At 41.9% G+C, this 18,719-nt stretch overlaps 1 protein-coding gene across 3 annotated transcripts in view; it reads right to left on the reverse strand.

Annotated features, from left to right (window-relative positions):
* SLC15A2 (solute carrier family 15 member 2) overlaps positions 1 to 18,719 on the reverse strand; it is a 53,826-nt gene that overhangs the window by 13,862 nt on the left and 21,245 nt on the right. For all 3 annotated transcript variants that reach the window (XM_062578546.1, XM_062578547.1, XM_062578545.1), the window contains 9 exons: positions 17,678 to 17,777; positions 12,385 to 12,475; positions 10,021 to 10,098; positions 7,175 to 7,257; positions 5,869 to 5,955; positions 5,443 to 5,532; positions 4,837 to 4,881; positions 2,573 to 2,605; positions 1,403 to 1,491 (listed from right to left, as the gene is read on the reverse strand). In XM_062578546.1, the coding sequence (XP_062434530.1) occupies positions 1,403 to 1,491; positions 2,573 to 2,605; positions 4,837 to 4,881; positions 5,443 to 5,532; positions 5,869 to 5,955; positions 7,175 to 7,257; positions 10,021 to 10,098; positions 12,385 to 12,475; positions 17,678 to 17,777 (696 nt within the window). The remainder of the gene's footprint in view (positions 1 to 1,402; positions 1,492 to 2,572; positions 2,606 to 4,836; positions 4,882 to 5,442; positions 5,533 to 5,868; positions 5,956 to 7,174; positions 7,258 to 10,020; positions 10,099 to 12,384; positions 12,476 to 17,677; positions 17,778 to 18,719) is intronic.

Genomic DNA, 18,719 nt, shown 5'->3' on the forward strand with positions numbered 1-18,719 from the left:
GTCCAACAGGTGGCATTTGGGATGATGTGCTGTTTAAATTACCAATCATTTAACTTAAAACTATTCTATTATTCTGTATGAGGCCAGCACTGAGGCCAATTAAAACTGATATGCCATGAAAAAAGCTCTTTATTTGCAAGTTTCATATTATCTTGTTCCTAGCTCTTCTAGTGGGAATAGCTCACGGCATTATGTTAACCTACAATGTTGGAAGAGGCACTAGAAGTGATACATCTTCACATCCCTTTTGGGAAAGACAAAAGTAAAGTAGCAAGCTATCTAGCAGCAAGTATAAAGAGTAGGAAAATGTATATTTTCTATCATCAACATTTCTGAACGTCTGCGTCATCACCCTGGGTTACTTCTCATGTCAATATATTTACATTTCTGGAGAATAAGGACCCAAATTACTACAATTCTAGAGTCATGTGAGATAATCTGATACAGAACAGTTTAAACTAAGGCCAGAGTACTGAGTTGTTGAAATTTGAAACAAATCTGGATCTAGATTCAATGGTCTCCAGTCTTTATAATAATCTGGACTTGCAAGCCACATCCACTGGATGGTGTTAAATACAGACCATGGACCCAAACTCTGTCTCTCAGTTACTTACCCAGGGATAAGAAAACATTTACTGTTTGCTTCTCTTAAAAATTGGTTTTGAGTCTGATTCTGCACTGGGATTTTGTGGCACAAATTTTTGCAGTCACATAGGCTAGAACCCTGCAAGCTACTGTGTTTCCACAACCAACCCTGTGGCAAAATTGGGTAGAAGCCTGTTAACATTCAGCGTCTTGGGGACAGAGGTGGCACGGTGTTCAGTCCTGACTGGTGCATGAATTCCATGCTGCTGGCTGAGCTAGTCTAGGAACTGGTCATCAGGCAGAAAGTCATCTCTCAAGATGGGGCTCTAGGTCACTGTGGAGAAGCACAGCTTCTGATATGTCTCTTCCAGAAAGTACCATCATAGGGTAAGGCAATAACTTTCTTCCTAAATCTTTAGGCACAAATAATTCAGCATAATGGCAGAGGATCAGCACGTTGAACGGATGGGTGCCAAGGCTCCTTCCATCCCCATTTTACATGTTTTTGTCTACCTAGCATTTTAGTTTGGATCAGGAGCATGCGTTTGAAGCCCATCTCCCAGTCATTCCCACTTTCCACACTTCAGTTCACACTGTGCTGTCAGGGGCACTGAGTTCAACATCATTAAGTGTTCTTCTGGAATTTTCAGGGCCTATGGAAGATGGTGATGCTGCCATACTGATTCTATCCAGTAGACACAAGTACTGCATAGAATGAATGAGCATTCCAGTTCCCTCTTCTTAAAAGCTATTTTTCTGCACACTTTGCTGCTAAAGAATTAAAACAAAGGAATCTGCAGGGTCTCAAAGTACTTACGTGAAATTAAATTTGCACATGTTTATAAGTGGGTAGAGCCCAAGGTCAAAAATGGGAATGAAGACAAGAATAAGAAGTGGATTTAAGAACTGCAATACAAAACAATAGGAGTTTAGTGACTAGAAAGCAACTTTCAGTAATTAAACTCATAAAGCACTGTCCTCCAGAAATAATTCCATTACATAAAGGACACGAACAAAAGCTTTAAAACCCCCTTTAAAAATATAATCATAGTTTGCACTTCAGTGGCTTCTCCTATTTAGGTTTCACAGGCACAAATACATTTTGTTCATGTCCTCCATTCTAAGAGGTAAGCAAGCATCACTGACCCAATTTCCCTGAAGAGAAAACTGAGGTGTTATGCTTTTAAAGAGCATAAAACCCACTGACAAGAGGCTAGTGCACTTCAGCGCTGCAGTGGGACCTAACAACAATCAGCAACGATGGAAACATCTTGGGACTTCAGCAAAATCTCAGAGGAGCAGGCACTATTTTGTGAGACTGCCAAGCTCCTGTACTTCCACACGGCTTGGGAATCCCCCAGGAACAGCATTTCTCCCAGGAGGGCAGAGTCGGTCTGCCAGCCAGCCGTGGGAGAGCAAGAAAATGCAAGAGTGACTTGGAAGAACAAGCAGAGAGCGATACTCAGTCTCAGTTTTTAAGGAAGATGTCAGGGAACTGAACAGCTTTGAATTTCTCCAGAGCTGTTCAGTGTAAAAACCATAATCAACTGTGACAACATGTTATAGTCTCAGAGCCTTCAAAGTTTCACCTGCACCGCAGGAAGAGAGGAAGGTAAACACACTCCAGGTACAGTGTTCACCCCAGCACAGGGACCTATTAAAAGGAGATGGAATTTGCATATTCCAGACACTGGCACTGTTTGAAATACTTTTGTGGTGGCATGTCCTAATCTGGAACTTGTTGGTCCAGTTCTGCTTCAGGTCCAGGGAGATAGAGTTTATATCCTTAGGGATTTCTGAAGCCCCACAGCTGACCTTGTGGAACAGCTAGTAAATGATAGCACAGAGTTCACATCACATCAGTTAGGGGGAGCACTGCCATAACCTTCAAAAGTAGCAGAGAAAGGACACTAGACCCACAAGAAAAACAAGAGAAAAAGAAATAACATTTCTAAGAGTTATTCTCTACCCTACAGTATCCTTTTACCTGCATTTGGTCAGGCTGAAGGACGTATATTCCCTAAAATAAAAAGACATTCGAAGTGATTCATAATCATAAAATAACAATGTATACAATTGATGGCAAATAAGTAAACAGCCCACAGCACAGGCTTTAGCAGCAAAGACTGTTTCCTCAGATGCTTTGTGTTGGCTTTAGCAGCTGATACTGTGTTCTTAACACCCATTGCCTAAGGCCTGTGTTTGAGGGGAATCATTTTGCAGAAGGAAGCTCTTGATACATGGCAGCTGGGACACAGCATATCACAGATACTGAGACCCACCTTCAAACTGGATTACCCCTGAACTAGGTGAGTAGGGACAAATGGGCATATTGGAGTCCAAGCCAGGATGTGGATTTAGACTTTTCTCCTGCTTTGCTTCTAAAATGAGAAAAGCCCAAGTGACTGCTCTCAAGCTTCAGGACCTTCTAAGGTCTGTTTGCATGTGGCCCAAACATCCTGAAAGTACAGCAAAAGATCATCCTGAATCTCTGGGCTGTGAAAACACTTCTTTCCTCTTTTCCTCCATCCATAGTCACCAAAATAGGCTTCGGATTTTGGTCACTTGTTCAACCTATGAGTTTAAGCCAATAGTCCTTGAATCTGTTAAGGGCTGCCTCACCCTTGCACTGCTGTGCTCAGCTCTGTGACGAGGCAAGGTCAATAGGGATGGATGGGACAATCCCACCCCCACAAAAGGGACAGGTCAGTTATCTCCAGAAAAGGGCTGGTGTTTGTCTAAACTCCATGCAGTGCTTTTCATTTTAAGTTAGGATTAGGAGAAAAGAGGCAAAAAATAGGAAGGAGGTACTATCCTTCTGAGAAAGCACTGTAGGGGTCTGTCTCCTCTCTGACAGGCTTGTGCTGAGCTGAATGTAAAATGGTTGTCTGTCTCTGCCAGCAGAAGCCTCCTGGGAGAGCAGAAAGCACAGGGCACAGCAAAGCCTTACAATTAAAAAGATGAGGCAAATACTCTCTCCTTCTGCCACTTTGTGCACACTATACAAATACAGTATTAGGAAAGAAGCCCTGCAAACCTCTGATCTCACGCTAAATCATTTCTTGTGAACTCTGGCCACTTTAACTGAGCATGTCAGCTGGGGAAGAGAAGAAGGGAATTTTCCAAACATGAACTACAATAAGTCTAATGGAGGAATCCCCCCAATGTTGCAGTTAATTCTCACCTTCATGAGTTGGGGCAATTCTCCATGGTTGTGGAAAGGGAATCAGACTGAAACATATGCCAAAAATCCATCCAAGCTAGTATGACAGAAAAAACCAAACAGTTTTCTTCTCCACCAGGGAGAGTTCAGTAAGTGATTTCTGGTAATTCTTAAATGCTTTCTTAATGGATCACTAAATGTATGCTAGCACAACAGCATACAACAGAGTTTCTAGATACACATCACAAAGACTGCACGAACTTTCATTGTTTTTTCTTTTTGGGGTGGATAAAATACTGAGGTGTAGTCTTTTCCATGCTTCATTTGAATTAATTAAGCTTAATGAGTATCACATGCTGAGAGTCCAATATCAAATGAGTGACATAGAAGGGCTCACATTTTGGGATTTGAAGTACAAAATGGGCATTTGTAATCCTAAATACTGACCTGAGCATCCACAGGGAAGACCCAGATGGCCTATTAAAACATATATGTCTGGAAATAGGCCCTGTATGGCAAAATCTTCAGGCAGATAGCTGATCCACATTTATCTGTCACTGCATCTTGTACTATTTTCCATTCACTTATTTGAAGTACTTTATGTCTACTAATTAATCCTCACCACATCTCAACCCTTTACACAGGATTCCTACTGACTGCTAGAGGCTTTATTAACATATCACCAACTATGCCACAGCAGAAGTATACAACTATGATAGCTCTAATTATACTTCATAACAGCTGTGTGAACTTTCTCTGACTTCCCTGTCTTTGGTGGGGGAAGCAGGCTGGAAACCCTACCTGAGCTGATAAGTAGCTTGCTCAAGGTCATAGAGCAACTAGTTGCCAATGCTTAAGCACTCCTGACTTTGCAAGCTGCTGATGGCTCCCCAGCACTCGCTCCTTGCCAAGATGTGCTGTGATGAATTGCATATGGCCACCTAGAGCCTTTCTCTTCTAATCACTAAAAGTGCAACTCATATAAACTCATTAAGCAAAAGCTCTTAGTACTGCAAGTCTCCAATTAAAAAACAAAAGTAGTGATGTTACTACTAGTTTTATCATCCCTGGTGACATTAAGTACTTACAAAATCAGCATTCATCTTCGTGGCTTGCAAAGTCCATCTGGATCCCTAAGGAGAAAACAGACAGCTGTGAAGCCTTCAGAACATCCTATGGGCCTAGAAAACGTACACAAAGACAATCATAGAATGCTAAGGTAAGAAGGGACCTCTGGAGATCATCTAGTCCAACCCTCAGCGTAGCCCATATGGGGACTGAACTCATAACCTTGGCATTAGCGGCACCACGCTCTAACCAACTGAGCTAAACCTGCTCCCAGTGACTGTGCTAGAGGTCTTATTTCCCCTTCCCTTCCCTTCAAGGCCTTTATCTCCTGTCAGTGGGCATGGCACACACTTTCTTTTCATCCTCTTATTCCAGATATGAGGCAGAACTGCGAAGGCAGTTCTGGCATGATGGGTACAAATGCAGCCTTGCAGCCCAGCCCAGCGCAGGAAGAGAGGAAGGTAAACACACTCCAGGTACAGTGTTCACCCCAGCACAGGGACCTATTAAAAGGAGATGGAATTTGCATATTCCAGACACTGGCACTGTTTGAAATACTTTTGTGGTGGCATGTCCTAATCTGGAACTTGTTGGTCCAGTTCAGCCCATGGCACACTGCACTGTACCTGTTGATCAAATAGGGCCCAGAACATCGGTAGTGGTATGAACAGGAAGAGAACACGTGTCACCATTTTAACCTCACCGATCAGTTTTTTCTACAAAGAGAATATGCAAAAAGGTAAGATGGGTGTAAAGAATCAATAAGAACTCGAAGCTACAAAGCATAAGAGCGCCTATTTCTTTCCAGAGAGTCGCATGCCAATTTTTCATTGCATACATTCATGACATTGGACATATTTGCATCTCTGCATTTCAGTGCAGCACCAAAAGTGTCCATTAAGGGTCAGAAGAGTACAGATGTGGGAATGGACAGGCAAAGTGAGAGCACAACGCATGCGAGGAGTGGTATGCCATGCAGGAAGGCCAGTTCTATGCCTTCTGCCCTCCTTCCCCCCTTCCACTAAACGCTTGCCAGGTAAGGCACTACTTACTGAGTATTTTTCTGACGCCCAGTCTAGCCAGTGATCTCTCTTTGGAATCTGACGGGAGCGGTTTTTCAGCCGGTTTTTGATAGCAAACTAGGGAGAAAAAAAAACAGGTAACTCCTGCAGTTGTGCCACCCAGTTTAACCATTTCCTTTGCTTTTCAGAGGCCTTGTATGTGCTTCTAAGATTCCCATCTCAAGGATGCCCTTCCAGTCTCCAGACATAAGCAGCTCTAGATAATTGTGGGGGGTTTGCTGGACACTTCTTGTATCCAGATGTGTAGGACTGGATTCTTTATGACAAATTATCTGAAACTTGTGACACTGGTTGAGTAAATGTGGGAATGAACTGCCTCATGTGCTTGTCTATCAAAGACAGATCCGATACTGGCCCCCAAATATTGTTTCCTGCTTAATTTAAAGCTTGCTACATGATAAAGCTTTAAAAATCCTTTTATTTTCTGAAAGGTGCCTTTTGGATTGACTGCTGCGCTAGGAAAGAAATGCCTCATTAACCATAGCAATGTCAAAAATCAGCATTCACACTTCTTTCTTGTTCTGTAGGCCTTTCTTTCTACATTCCTGCTGTGGCCTATGTCTCAGTCAATCCTAGACCATCTTTCATGTTGGTTTCTAACAGCAGGAGATATCAAGAGACACCTCTTACGTAACCAGCTTGTTTATGCTCCAGCCACTGAAGAGACTGTAGCAAAAAAGCAGCCACCTCATTTAAGAAAAAACCTCAGCCTGTCACTAGCATTAACCTAGGCAAAGAGAAACATCTGCTGTTTACAGCAGCTTCCTGAAAGAGAAGCATTACCCACCTAACACCAAGAAAGTATTTTTTCGTACACTGTATTCAGCTCACATACTATGAAAGATAATTGATAAGGCTATAATGTGACTTTTGCAGGTGTCTTTCATTTACATTAACATGCTGAATGTACTTAATAGAAATGCATACTATTGCTGTCTCCTGAACTGATAAACTTCAATAAAGTTATTCAGCTGAAAAAAATTGAGTCATATTTCTGATACTGTGAGTTTCTAAATCTTTTCAGTTATTACCAGCATCCTCCACTAGTAGATCTGCTCACATCAGCAGAACAATTCAAAGAGTAAAGAAAAACAATCAAAATACTGAAGAAAGGACAAACCAGGCCCTGCATGTTCCTTGCTTCTTACAGCTCATCAGCAAGACATCCAGGAGCAACCTACAGAACTTTAAATGCCACCTCCAAATTCCCTTTACACTTTTCTGACCTGCAGCCTCAGAGTCATGCATGACACAGAAGGGAACAGCACACACTTACTCCAATGCACTTGCACACTTCAAGTAAGACATTCCCTTGCGGTGGTGTTTTTCTGTATAGTCCACTTCCAGCAACGAACACAACTGAAAAATATTATAATCCAAATGGGAATTCATGTGACTAAGGGCTTAATTGTGTACTGGTTCCTGTAGAGGACCATCCACCCCCGCCCCATGTTCAACAGAAATGCTCTCCCCTGAAGCACTTACAGGGATGTTCTTTCATCAAGCAGAACAAACTTATATGATTCCATTAATGCCTTCAGATGGAGCAAAATGCAACATTCTACAAGAGGCTGTGGGATCCCCAGGAAGTCACTGCCATCTTCTTATGATCTGCTCTGAAATAAGAGGCATCTCCACATCTAATTCACACTGGGAATTAATATGGTGAAAATCCTCCCTTATTCCTTTTAACAGGCTAAAATTATTGAACAATTCACATCTGATTGCTGCATCTAATGTATTATATCTGTGTTGAAACCAAATTGAGTCATTGCAACTGTGTGAGGAAGAATTCAGACCCAACCTGGGCTCTGTATATTTGCATCTCTCAGATTTCAGTGGGAACTGTCAATCCAACTCATGAAGTTCACTGCATCACAAGCTGGCATTAACATAAATTACCTGTTTTGGCTTCCATAAAAGGAATGCAAATTTTAATATATTGTTTTGTCTTTCTCCCTACCTCAAACAGGGAGCACAGAGCACTAGAGCAAGGCTTCAAAGGCCTGTCACAGATGGAGCTATCTGATTACAGACAGTTGTCCTGCTCTTTGAGAGCCTTCCACTGCATTGCAATTACAAAGACATTAACAGGGAGAAGCACCGCAAAGTTGAGAGCGGGCTCCATCAGGCTCAACCACAGCACTTTAAGCTAACAAAGTCATCCCAGGTCAGTTCACAGCCAATGGAGAGAAGCAGACATTTCTGTCCTAACAGAGGTCTCTTGGGAAACTGGGGACGACTCATCATTTCTCTATCAAAATGACCCTTGACATCCATGACCAAAAATGGCCACTGACAGTTTTGACTTGCAAAACTATTAGAGAAGTTGCCGAAATCAGTTTAGGTGAATCCCACTCAAAGATCCTTGTCCAAAGTCAGAGTGCATAATTGCACCATCTAATTTCTAGCATCTGTGTAGAGCAGGTGGTGCCTCCAAACAGCAATTCATGAGTTTTCTTGAAATATCTTCTTGAGATGCCGTTGACTTCATTGAGAACTGAGCCTCTGGCACCAGCTTTAGCATTTAAGATTGGACAGTATCAACCCTCATCCTGTCAGAAACTAAAGAAACCCAGGAAATCTTGCTCTGCAAAACTTCCATTCTGCCTCTAGACCTATCTCACTTTCCAGCATCAGAGTCAGGACTAGAAGGGTATTTTCTGCAGTTCTGCATGCTGCTCACATAGTTGAAGAAATCATTTCCAAGAGCATTTTATCATGTTGCAAAGAACACGAAGATGCTTTGCCAGGCAGACCATAGAATCTGGCAGCAGGACACTAGCTGAAAACACATTTCGATTGATGCCAGCACTGAAACTGCAATATTTACATGTCCATTTTCCCCTGGGCAACTGCTACCCTGCTGGAAACATTCATCACACAATGGCACACAGAAGAGCCTGTGCTGTCTTAAACTGATATGAACAAGCCACATGGGAAATGAGAAGCTTCTCAAGCCCATGACCATGCAGTTTTTCAAAAATTATTACTCTAACATTAGCTGAGAGCTGATGACATCTCTCCAGGGTCCTGATTCTTCTCTTTCATTGAAGTTTGAAGAGATACACCAACATTCATGTTCCCTGGGGGAACAACTTCAAAACACAGATGCTATGGTGAAATCACATAATTGCTTGGTCTCTCAATTAAGCTAACAAGCTAACCCCATGCTGCGTCAAACCCTCTCAAATGTAGTGTAATAAGGGGACTGCCCCCCCCCAGTCACTTGCAGCTGGGGAACTAAAACCAATGGGGTGTCTTCTGTATTGGCTACCAAGAAGTAACAGTAGGAATATACGGACACTACTAGGTATTTGGCAGGAGCTAAAGGAGAAACGTTGACAGTACTTTAATGGGAGTAAGATAAATAGGGTGATTGCTGCTGCCTCCTGAAACTTGGGTAACAGGGGCTTATTACTGCAACATAATAAGCTGTCACTGTAATTGTGCATATGACTTCAGCCAAGCAAACTGAGACAGCTCAGAATAAAGCAATGTCTCATTCAGCTTCCTCTGGGGATTGCTGTGTGGCAAAAAAAATCTGAAGCAAATATCTGAGCCATTAAAGATGGTCCCAAACTACAGTAAGCATGTGGCGGTGTTAAAAGTGGCATGCAAAGCTTTTCTACTGTAAGTTGGGGGACTTTGAGGACTGCTCAGATTGCAGCTCAAAGGTCAAACCTGTTCACAGGCAAAGCTGCAAAATACCAGGAGAATCATTCTGACGCCTCCCCTTAGTGCACAAGGCAATTACATATCACAAAACACCAATGTCATGATATAGAACTGCAGTATGGCCATAGCCTAAACGAGCCAGAAGATTTTCCTTGTTGTTCTAAATCATATTAGAATATCGAACTGTGACAACAGTGGAAACAGCTCAGAGACTTAAGGGGACAAGATTAACACTACCACCATGGACTGCACTGGAGAAACTTTATGCAGGATGGGAACGGGTTACGCTAAGTTAATAGTTCTAAAACTGCAATTGTTGGGTGACCTTGAAACCTTGAGTTTTGCATCACAGTATCCATCCAGAGCTGGTGAACTTGTGCATTTTCTTATCCATGAAATTCCAAATGGTTAACTGCTATTCTAAACACTATAGCTTCCACTTACCAAGGGCTAACACCATCAGTGCTGCTGGGACACCAAAGGCCAGTGCGTAACAATCCTCTCCAAAACATTTCACATCCCCTAAAAAGAAGGCAGAAATAAAAGCATCTCATTACAGTCAGATTTATGTTACCTGGGTCTTTGATTTACTTCCCTTAAATCAGTCACTTCCACTGGCTTTAAATCTTCTTTACTGGTGCTTGATGCTGTGAATTGAATCTCCTTGAAACAATTGTCCTCCCTTGACAGAGACAATTTGGAAGCAGGGTTAGTGTCTGCCAGCAACAGCAGCTGATAATGGGATATTGATGAGAACTGTAGCCAGGAAGAGAGGAGGAACAGATGAATAGGTAGAAAGAAATGACTGGAACTGTAAATGTACCAACAAACCCTACCAAAAAAAAAAAAAAAAAAAAAAAAAAAAAAAAAAACAGGAAACAAAAGCCCCAATCTTCCTACCTGGTTAACTAAAAATCTAGGATTATTCTGTATTTGACTAGATGTAAATAACCAGTACAGTATTTCCACACTACTTATACCAGTTGCATGAATTACTGAGCTAAAATCCTGAATCTGTTTTCATATCAACTTACAGTGGACAAGGTGAAGCCAGTATCCCTACTCCAGAGGGAGAGGGAGTGCAGTGTCAGACTTAATGCTCCAGTTGCATCTTCAGTTTCTCCATCTCTCTTTCTTTCCACCTTCCCAATCTCGCTACAGCTAACTTGCCCAAGACCCTCAGATGTTAGGATACTATGAGCCACAAAGAAGCCAGGCTTTTAGAATGTGGCTTTAAATACTCTGAGCTACATGGTTAACTGTGGGAGCTCTGAAACCCTGTACCTCTTGGCCTAGCTCAGTTCTCACACCACATGAATTTAGAAATTCAGTTGCAAACAGCAATCCAGCAGTGAGGTCTGTTTCTATGTGCCAGTGGCTATAAACTATTGCATTCTTAAATGGAGCAACAACAAATACAGCTAAAATAAACCCACAGAGTTTACAGGAAACCAACCTGTGAAGCCTTCAGTTGTTACTATTTGCTGACTCTGGGCAGTCACAGTCAGCTGCACAGCCATGTGTGTGCATAGCATGGATTTGCCCATTTTCAGTGAATTAGATGAAATACAAACCCAGAACTGGCAGCAAAATATTATGGACACACTGAACTTTTGACATGCAAAGTGAGCTAAAACTGTTGGACTTCTATACCTAAAAATGTACATTCTACATTTCTGCCAAACGTTTACAAACTGCACTTCTTGTTCTTCCAAGAAAAGCTTTCATGCTTCGCAGAAATCTTACTCTTTTCCCATCCACTTCACCTCATTTCCATGTTGCAACTAGTTTATTGTTACACTGTATTGGCAGAGACTCTGATGTCCAAAGGGAACCAGATTTTCATCCACCCACTAACTACATTTAGCAGCAAACAGTCCCTTCCCAACAGAACATGGACACGAGGACATTAGTAAAAGAAGGAACAAGAGAGAGAGTTTGTCTTTGCCTGTATGCTTTGGCACAAATACAACAGAAGCACAATTGCCCACTGCCTTGTGAAATGAATAACGTAGCCACTCTGAACAAAGGGAACTTCCTTGTGGCCCTCAGAGGGAATGAAAAAAATTGCTACTGAGTGTGAAGACTGCCTTTTCCCTATCCCCTCTGCCTACAGGCTGCTGCACTCCCTCTGCCTGCAAGCCTGAATGTAGAGTGCGCCAGTCTCCTTGGTCTCTAGGTGCTGCATCAGAATGAAGCTAGTGCAGAAAAACTACAGACTGAACGGGGTTGCGCAAGCTGGCTGGAATGCAAAGCAGGCCTTAGGTGGGGCATCAGCCTGGGCTTTGTCTCCAAGGCTAGTTCCTCAGGGCTGCAATCTCGCAACCGGACCCATGCAGACAAGCCTGGGTGCAAGTACAAAGCCCTCCAGAAGTCAGCAGAAGCCTGCCCAAGGGAGAAGGTAGGACTCTGAAACAAGCCCTGCTAAGTCATTCAGACTGAACACCTGCACAGAAGAGCCAGGGAATCAATCTCTACCCAGAGGTTATCTGCAGGCAAGACCAGGGAACAATCTTCCACTGGCAAGGAGAAGGATTAGACCATAAGTCTTTCCACCTCCCATATTTTAACTCTACAGTTCATGCTGGCTTGAAATACAATCAGGAATACGGTCTGTGCAACTCATATGCTAGCACCCATAAATCCATTACGCTGCTGCGGCAGAATTAATAAGGCATAAATGCAATACACTGGCCACTCCACAGATAATGCAATTTCTGTCATTCAGTTGTCATAAGAGCCTTACTACGCACAGCAGAGTAGTCAGAAGGCAGTTAAATTATCAGCTTATTCTAAATCAACACTGACCTCTCAATACAGGAGTAACAAACGTGGAGATCAGACTTCCAGCATTAATGGATAAATAGAAGACAGAAAAAAACTTGCTTCTCTCCGAGGTCTAAAACAAGAGAAGATAATATCAATGTCATGGCTAACACACAGCATTGGGATTGCAAATTGAACACTATCAATTCTCTTATTAGGAAGGCTGGGTAAATATTGACATGCAGTACGTAAAACGTTAAGCAAACAAGCTTGCGTTCAGGTGATGGTAAATGCTCACACAAATCTGCTCATGTTACTTGAGAAGCGCTTCGTGGCTTTTTGGCACTTCAGAAGAAAAGCCACTGCTTCAAGAGTGCTGTGAAATGGGAAGGAGGAAAAGCATTTACTTATTCAGAACAAGTAGCATGATTCAGATCCTCTGTCACCCAATTCAATCCAATTTGGCACAGCTTGACAAGCCCATCATTTGTTCCCATGTCTAAGCTCTTTTCTCCTCTCCTCTCCTCCAGTGTGGAAATAAAAAAAGAAACCTGTATATTTTGAGGAGTTGGGACTGATGGCATAGATGAGAAAGCAACAGCAAACAAGAGAAGGATTTGTCAGGTGAGAGATTACCAAAATGAGACCAGCCAATCTCAAATTAATAGGGTAAATTAAATCCATTGGGGGCAAATCAAGGGCCTGATGGAGGGACTAACTCTTAGAGAAAGAGTTCAAAATTCAATCAATGCTATAACAAATTACAGTTCATAAAGACAAAGGATTCAAACAAAGTCTGGTCCTCTTAGCAGGAGCAATGTGTAAGGGTGTTCTACAGAGAGCCATCTCTCCAGCTTACTGAATTTCTTCAGAACAGACACACTGCTAAACCTCACTCGTACCTGGACTAGAAAAGTCACCAAAGAGAAGGCTACCCAGCCTACACTATGCTCATCTGCACCACTAGCTATTCCTAAATTGGACATTTGAGCTGGTGAAACCAGGATTTAAGGACAACCCAAGCCCAGGCAGCCACTACATCTCATGCATATCTAGGCCCAGATACCAGCTGTCATCAGGGTGTCTGATCATAGCAGGCAAATCACCTGGGACACAGCTCAGCACAGGCAGAGAGCTCCTTAGGGCACCTTGAGCCACATGTCTGCAACCAGAGCATCATTTGAATGTGAAGCTTTAATTCAGCTCACAGTAAGAAAGCTCTCCAGGGACCTGGTTTGCCTCTTCTTCTAAAAGATATCCTGCTCCCTTCTACTCCCAGGGATGCCAGTAATTACAGGGCTGGGAAACAGGAATAAGCATGGAGAATTGCAGACAGCTTAAAGAAGATAATCCTTAAGGAAGGAAGCCAAGGATCCCAAGAAGTACTAAAACTTCCCACAACTGTGGCCAATGGGAAATACTGCTACCTGCTATGGCAAGTAGCCTCTTACCACAGCAGAAAATTACTACGACAGAAGGGAGGCAGGCAGCAGCTTGCTGGTAGGGCATTTCTTACGCCCCCTTGTGATATGGGTCCTGGGAGACCTCAGATAGCTCCCATCACCTCCCACTGCCACTCACGAAGAAGGGCTGGATGTCCCTGTGCTTGGGTGAAGGGCTTTTGTCTGGCCCAAGCAGAGCAATGAAGACCCATCAGCTTGGGCTCTTGGCCTTTACAAAAGTTTAAAACTTGTCGGCCCCAGACAAACTAATCCAAACATTACTTGTAAATGATTTATCTTAGATTAAAGGACTAGTAAGCCTTTATTTTATAAATTATCTCTGTGGCTTGTTCTAATGGTTAATAGCAAATAGCATTGCATCTTTATTATCTCAAAAACTCCATTTTTGTCCTTTCTGATTTTTTTTGATTACCTGTTATTTTCCATTGCTACTAACAGAAGGCTAATAGAAGCATACTTTATTCTACCTTTATGACCAGCTATTTGCCATCATAAAGAAATCTAAAGAAACGACTAGCCTCAGTAACCTCCCTCGATCTTGGTGTAGCACTGCCATGACCTGATAGAGGTAGCGTGGAATGGTCCTCAATCCTGCTCTCTTCTAGCCACGTTCTCATGCCATATCTATAGCCCTTTGTATCTGAGCAATTTTGAATTTCCATAAGCTGAACAGGACTTGAGCACACAGCTCTTGGCATGTTAAAAGTCTAGAGCAACAGTTACTAAAAGAAATGGGTTGGTAAAATAAGAGGACAGTGATGCATAAAGAATTTGGGGCATCTTATTTCACACATTTACAGATTCCAGTTATGGGGAAAAAAAAATGGTCACAGAAGCAGAAGTGAGTACAAAAACAATGAACTAGCAGCTTGCAAGTTGCACTGATTGGAAAAAGAATTCCCTCCTTGCTTTCTTAATCTTTGGAGCAGACATACATTAACAACATGATTTGGATTAGCTAATTTGAGAAAAGGTACCACACATGATAATCCTGATCTCCATGGCAACAGGAAAATAAAGAAACAAAGAGAAAGCTATTTAGTACCTTAAAAACCATATCACATTGTTTGAAAGCAGCTTTGGTCCTTAATTAATATGCACAGCAGCTCATACATTTATATAACATATTGCAAATATTATTCTATTCAGGCATTTTTAGCCTGGACTGTTAATCCTATAGACAAAGATGCTTAGAAATCTCCTGCAGATAAATCCATTTTCCATATCTGACCCCCTGCTGAACCAGTGGTCTTCATCACTGTTTGCAGTAGTACTGTTCTCAAAAGCAGCAGCTCCAAAGATATTATATCCATAAGGTATTTTAAAGAAAACCAGACTGGTGTGACTTATCTCAAAATTCTAAATTTGTCTATGTGGGAATATGCAGGGCCACATTTTTTTTTTATATATATATATATATATATATATATATATATATATATACACACACACACACACTATATACAAGTTTTAATAAGTATTATATTTATATATAAAAGTTATATGCAAGTTTTATATATTTTTATATGAATGTTCATTCAGATCTACCACATCTCTGGTTTCTAGATGGAACAAGTGAGCCTGTGCACTTAATGGCTCAGATGAAGCCTGCTGTTGGTGTTCTTCAATTTGCAGAACACCAAAAGTCTTAATTTCATTGGGAATTATCCTAACTTCTTCCACTCCAGATAGGACAAGATATGAAAAACACGATGGCTCACCCTCAGACATCTCTGAAGGGAAGAAACACTTTGGTCGGCCCTGAACATTTTATTCCTTACAAAAGCAAAACTTCATTCCAGTTTGGAAGACTTAAGTTTTCTACCACATGGCATATTTTTTTTCCCCCTGAAAGGTAAAGTCATTTTCAAACAGTAAAATACAAGATTTATTCTCTAGAAAGAATGGAGCAGAACACTGTTCTTATCAAAAGCCTTTTAACAGTTTTCTTTCTCTAAATTAGTTTCTCATGAAGGCAACAACACAGGTTTAATCTTTGCATTTGATAAATTTGTTGGAGAGGTGTAGTCTGAATACTGAAGAATATGCAAAGACCCCACACAACTATAGGCAATTCAGTTTTTCCTCTGTAACTCAGCAGTAGTAGTATGTATGTGCCTGACTGGGGTGCTGAGATTTATTAGCTGAAGTCTACAAAACACTCAGAAGATAAGTGGTATATATTATCATATTTTAATTAGCTGGTAATTCAAAGATACTGGATAAACATTTTCATTAATATTCACAAAAGCAGTACTTCTGAAAAAGCTGCTCTAACACCTGTGGCAATTTCTTGGGGACAGCTATTGGTGCTGCTAGCAAAGATGCCCACGTGCCAGTACACACCAGGCATATTCCTGGAGTGCTGAGTATCAGCGTACGGTGGCCTGCTCTTGGTCAGGGTTGTGCCACCTGAGGAGGCTGCTGATCACGAGCTGATTGGTGCTCTCGCTGCTGCAACATCCTCTAACACACACGCCTTCACAAGGCCAGCTTGGAACAAGAGGGTATCAAACATCTCAACTTTGTTTCTGCTCAGTATACCTCAGTCACTAGCTGCATGGCTTCAGTATCACACGGTTCAAGTGCAACAAATCTCCTCCAAGTTTTCAAACAAGCATTTTAGTCTACATTATTCACTTTTTAAATGCTGACTATACACTGGGGCATTGCAAAAGACAACATCTGGCTCCCATCCCCAGGGGCCATTGCTTGTCCAAGGTACGGCCAACCCTACCAGTGCCTTTCCTGCTGGACCGTTAGTCTTATGTCCTCCTTCAACAGCTCCACTGTTGGGGACTTCCAACAGCCCCAGTCTAGTCCAGGGACTTCTCTGGACCTGCTGCTGGAAAGTCTCTTGTCTATCCTAAATCTTCCTTGAATTCAAGTCTACTCATCGCAGACTGGAACAATTATTCCCTTCCTTGGAGTGACCAAGGCATATCTTCAGACGTATCTGAAGACCTATGTCATGCACAGAAGTTGATTTGTATATTATTCACTGAGAAAAATCAAAATTATTTTTGTATTAGGTTAACATAAATCAAACCATCTAATTTCAAAAAAATTTAAAGTGTTTACTTGTTTGAGCTGCAGTAGTACCTCTCGATTCTCTTTGATCCTTTAAGCACCACCTCATCCCTGACTGAGCCCACGTTGCATAATGGCATTTCTGAGACTGGCCTTTTACAGGAAAAGAAAGTCAGGCAGGGGCCAAGTGCTTATGATGGAGGAGGACATGAAGTGCCTGGACCACAATTCAACAGATGCACTACAAATAGAGCTAAAAAACCCCAAAATTTTGCCAAGTGCGAATCACAATTCTTCAAAACTTTCTATTCTGTGAAAATAACATATTTCAACTTTTTGGCTATATTTGGTACTAGAATTGCATTTGAAATGCTGGAGTTTCCTATAGTTCTTTGTGAACAACATTTTAGATACAGACTATTACTGCTCAGTTTTGAGGGAGATTTTCCAAGAAAGCATAGGGACTGACAATAAAATTTTGTATTTTATTCTCTATATTGCAGTGCAGTGCATTATCATCTCTGTCCACCTGGCTCACAACTAGCTACCTTTCCATGGTATGTTGTACAGGATTTTCCATATACTCCAATGTCCAATTAGCATTTAGAGAATTTAATGCAGTTATGACCTATCTGTCCAGATGTCATCTCTGTCCTGTTGTCACTTCCCTTTCCTGAGTCATCCTGATTCTCTTAAGCCTCATGCAAACCATCCTATGAAGCATCCTATCTACACCTTTTTCCTAGCAAACTGTCCTTATTCTATTATAATAGGATTTGATTACAAACATCCTCATAAAGTAACCAGACATTGCAGATTTTAGGAAAGAAAAGAAATCTTACATGTTCCTCTTCAAACTGGTCCCCACCAAATGCAGAGACACAGGGCTTGATACCTCCTGTTCCAAGGGCGATCAAAAATAGACCAGTCATAGACAGGACCCTTCATGCAAGAACAAAAATATCAGCATTGCAGAACCTTTACAGCACTTAGAAGAGCATTTTACTGTCACCCAACCACGATTTCTCCAGTATCACTTCTTTGCACAGGGGCAATGATGATGAACAAGCTAAGCATGAAAAACAATTTCTATATTTGGTACCAGTCAATTAACAAAACACTTTTCTCAGTTTTTTTGCTCTGAGGTCCTATCAGACATAACAGATCAAACACCTGTGGGATTATTTTTGTATTTTTGACTCACGAAAACAAGAGACTGCAGAGATCAACTGCAAAAAAGACTGCCTATAGGATTTCCAGCCTAGATAAGACAAAAGGGTTGGATTAGCATCATTTTGGGGTGCTTTCTACCTCCCAGTGCTCCTCAAAAATCATTGTTTGCCCTGCAAATTATTTCTCTAGGGAACAGGAGTGTCAGGACTGGCCAAGTCTGGAACATCAGAAAGCTGTTCAGTAAATGAGATGTGCTCCTGCCTGCATTTTCACATTTTCAGAGCTGTGGCCACGTAGGCCAAAACAGCTTGGTGGTTTCAGAGATGCCAGCTAGGGAACTAACCCTAACAGTCCCATCAGTTATGAATCTGGATGGCAAGAATGGTAGTTGCCTAGAGAAGACAAATCATTCCTCTGTTATGAATCACATTGTATCTTCTACAGGCTTTTTTGTGTTCCCATGCACACAGAGCTGCTGAGATGGGCAACAACGCCAATGAGGAAACAAGGGAGGATTTGGCGGGGGAAGGAGAGGGTGAAGGAGCCTGGTACAGGCAGCTGGGATGAAGACTGAACTCCAGTGACATGATGGAACAGAGGGACAGTCAGATGTCCCTTTCTCAAAGGGTTCAAAGTCTTTGTGGTGATTTCTACCTCTTGTTGCATTCACATTCTAGCTTCCAGATCCCCCTTCCACTCTTACCAAGACAC

The sequence above is a fragment of the Rhea pennata genome, chromosome 6, assembly GCF_028389875.1.
Source record: "Rhea pennata isolate bPtePen1 chromosome 6, bPtePen1.pri, whole genome shotgun sequence".
Classification (NCBI taxonomy): domain Eukaryota; kingdom Metazoa; phylum Chordata; class Aves; order Rheiformes; family Rheidae; genus Rhea; species Rhea pennata.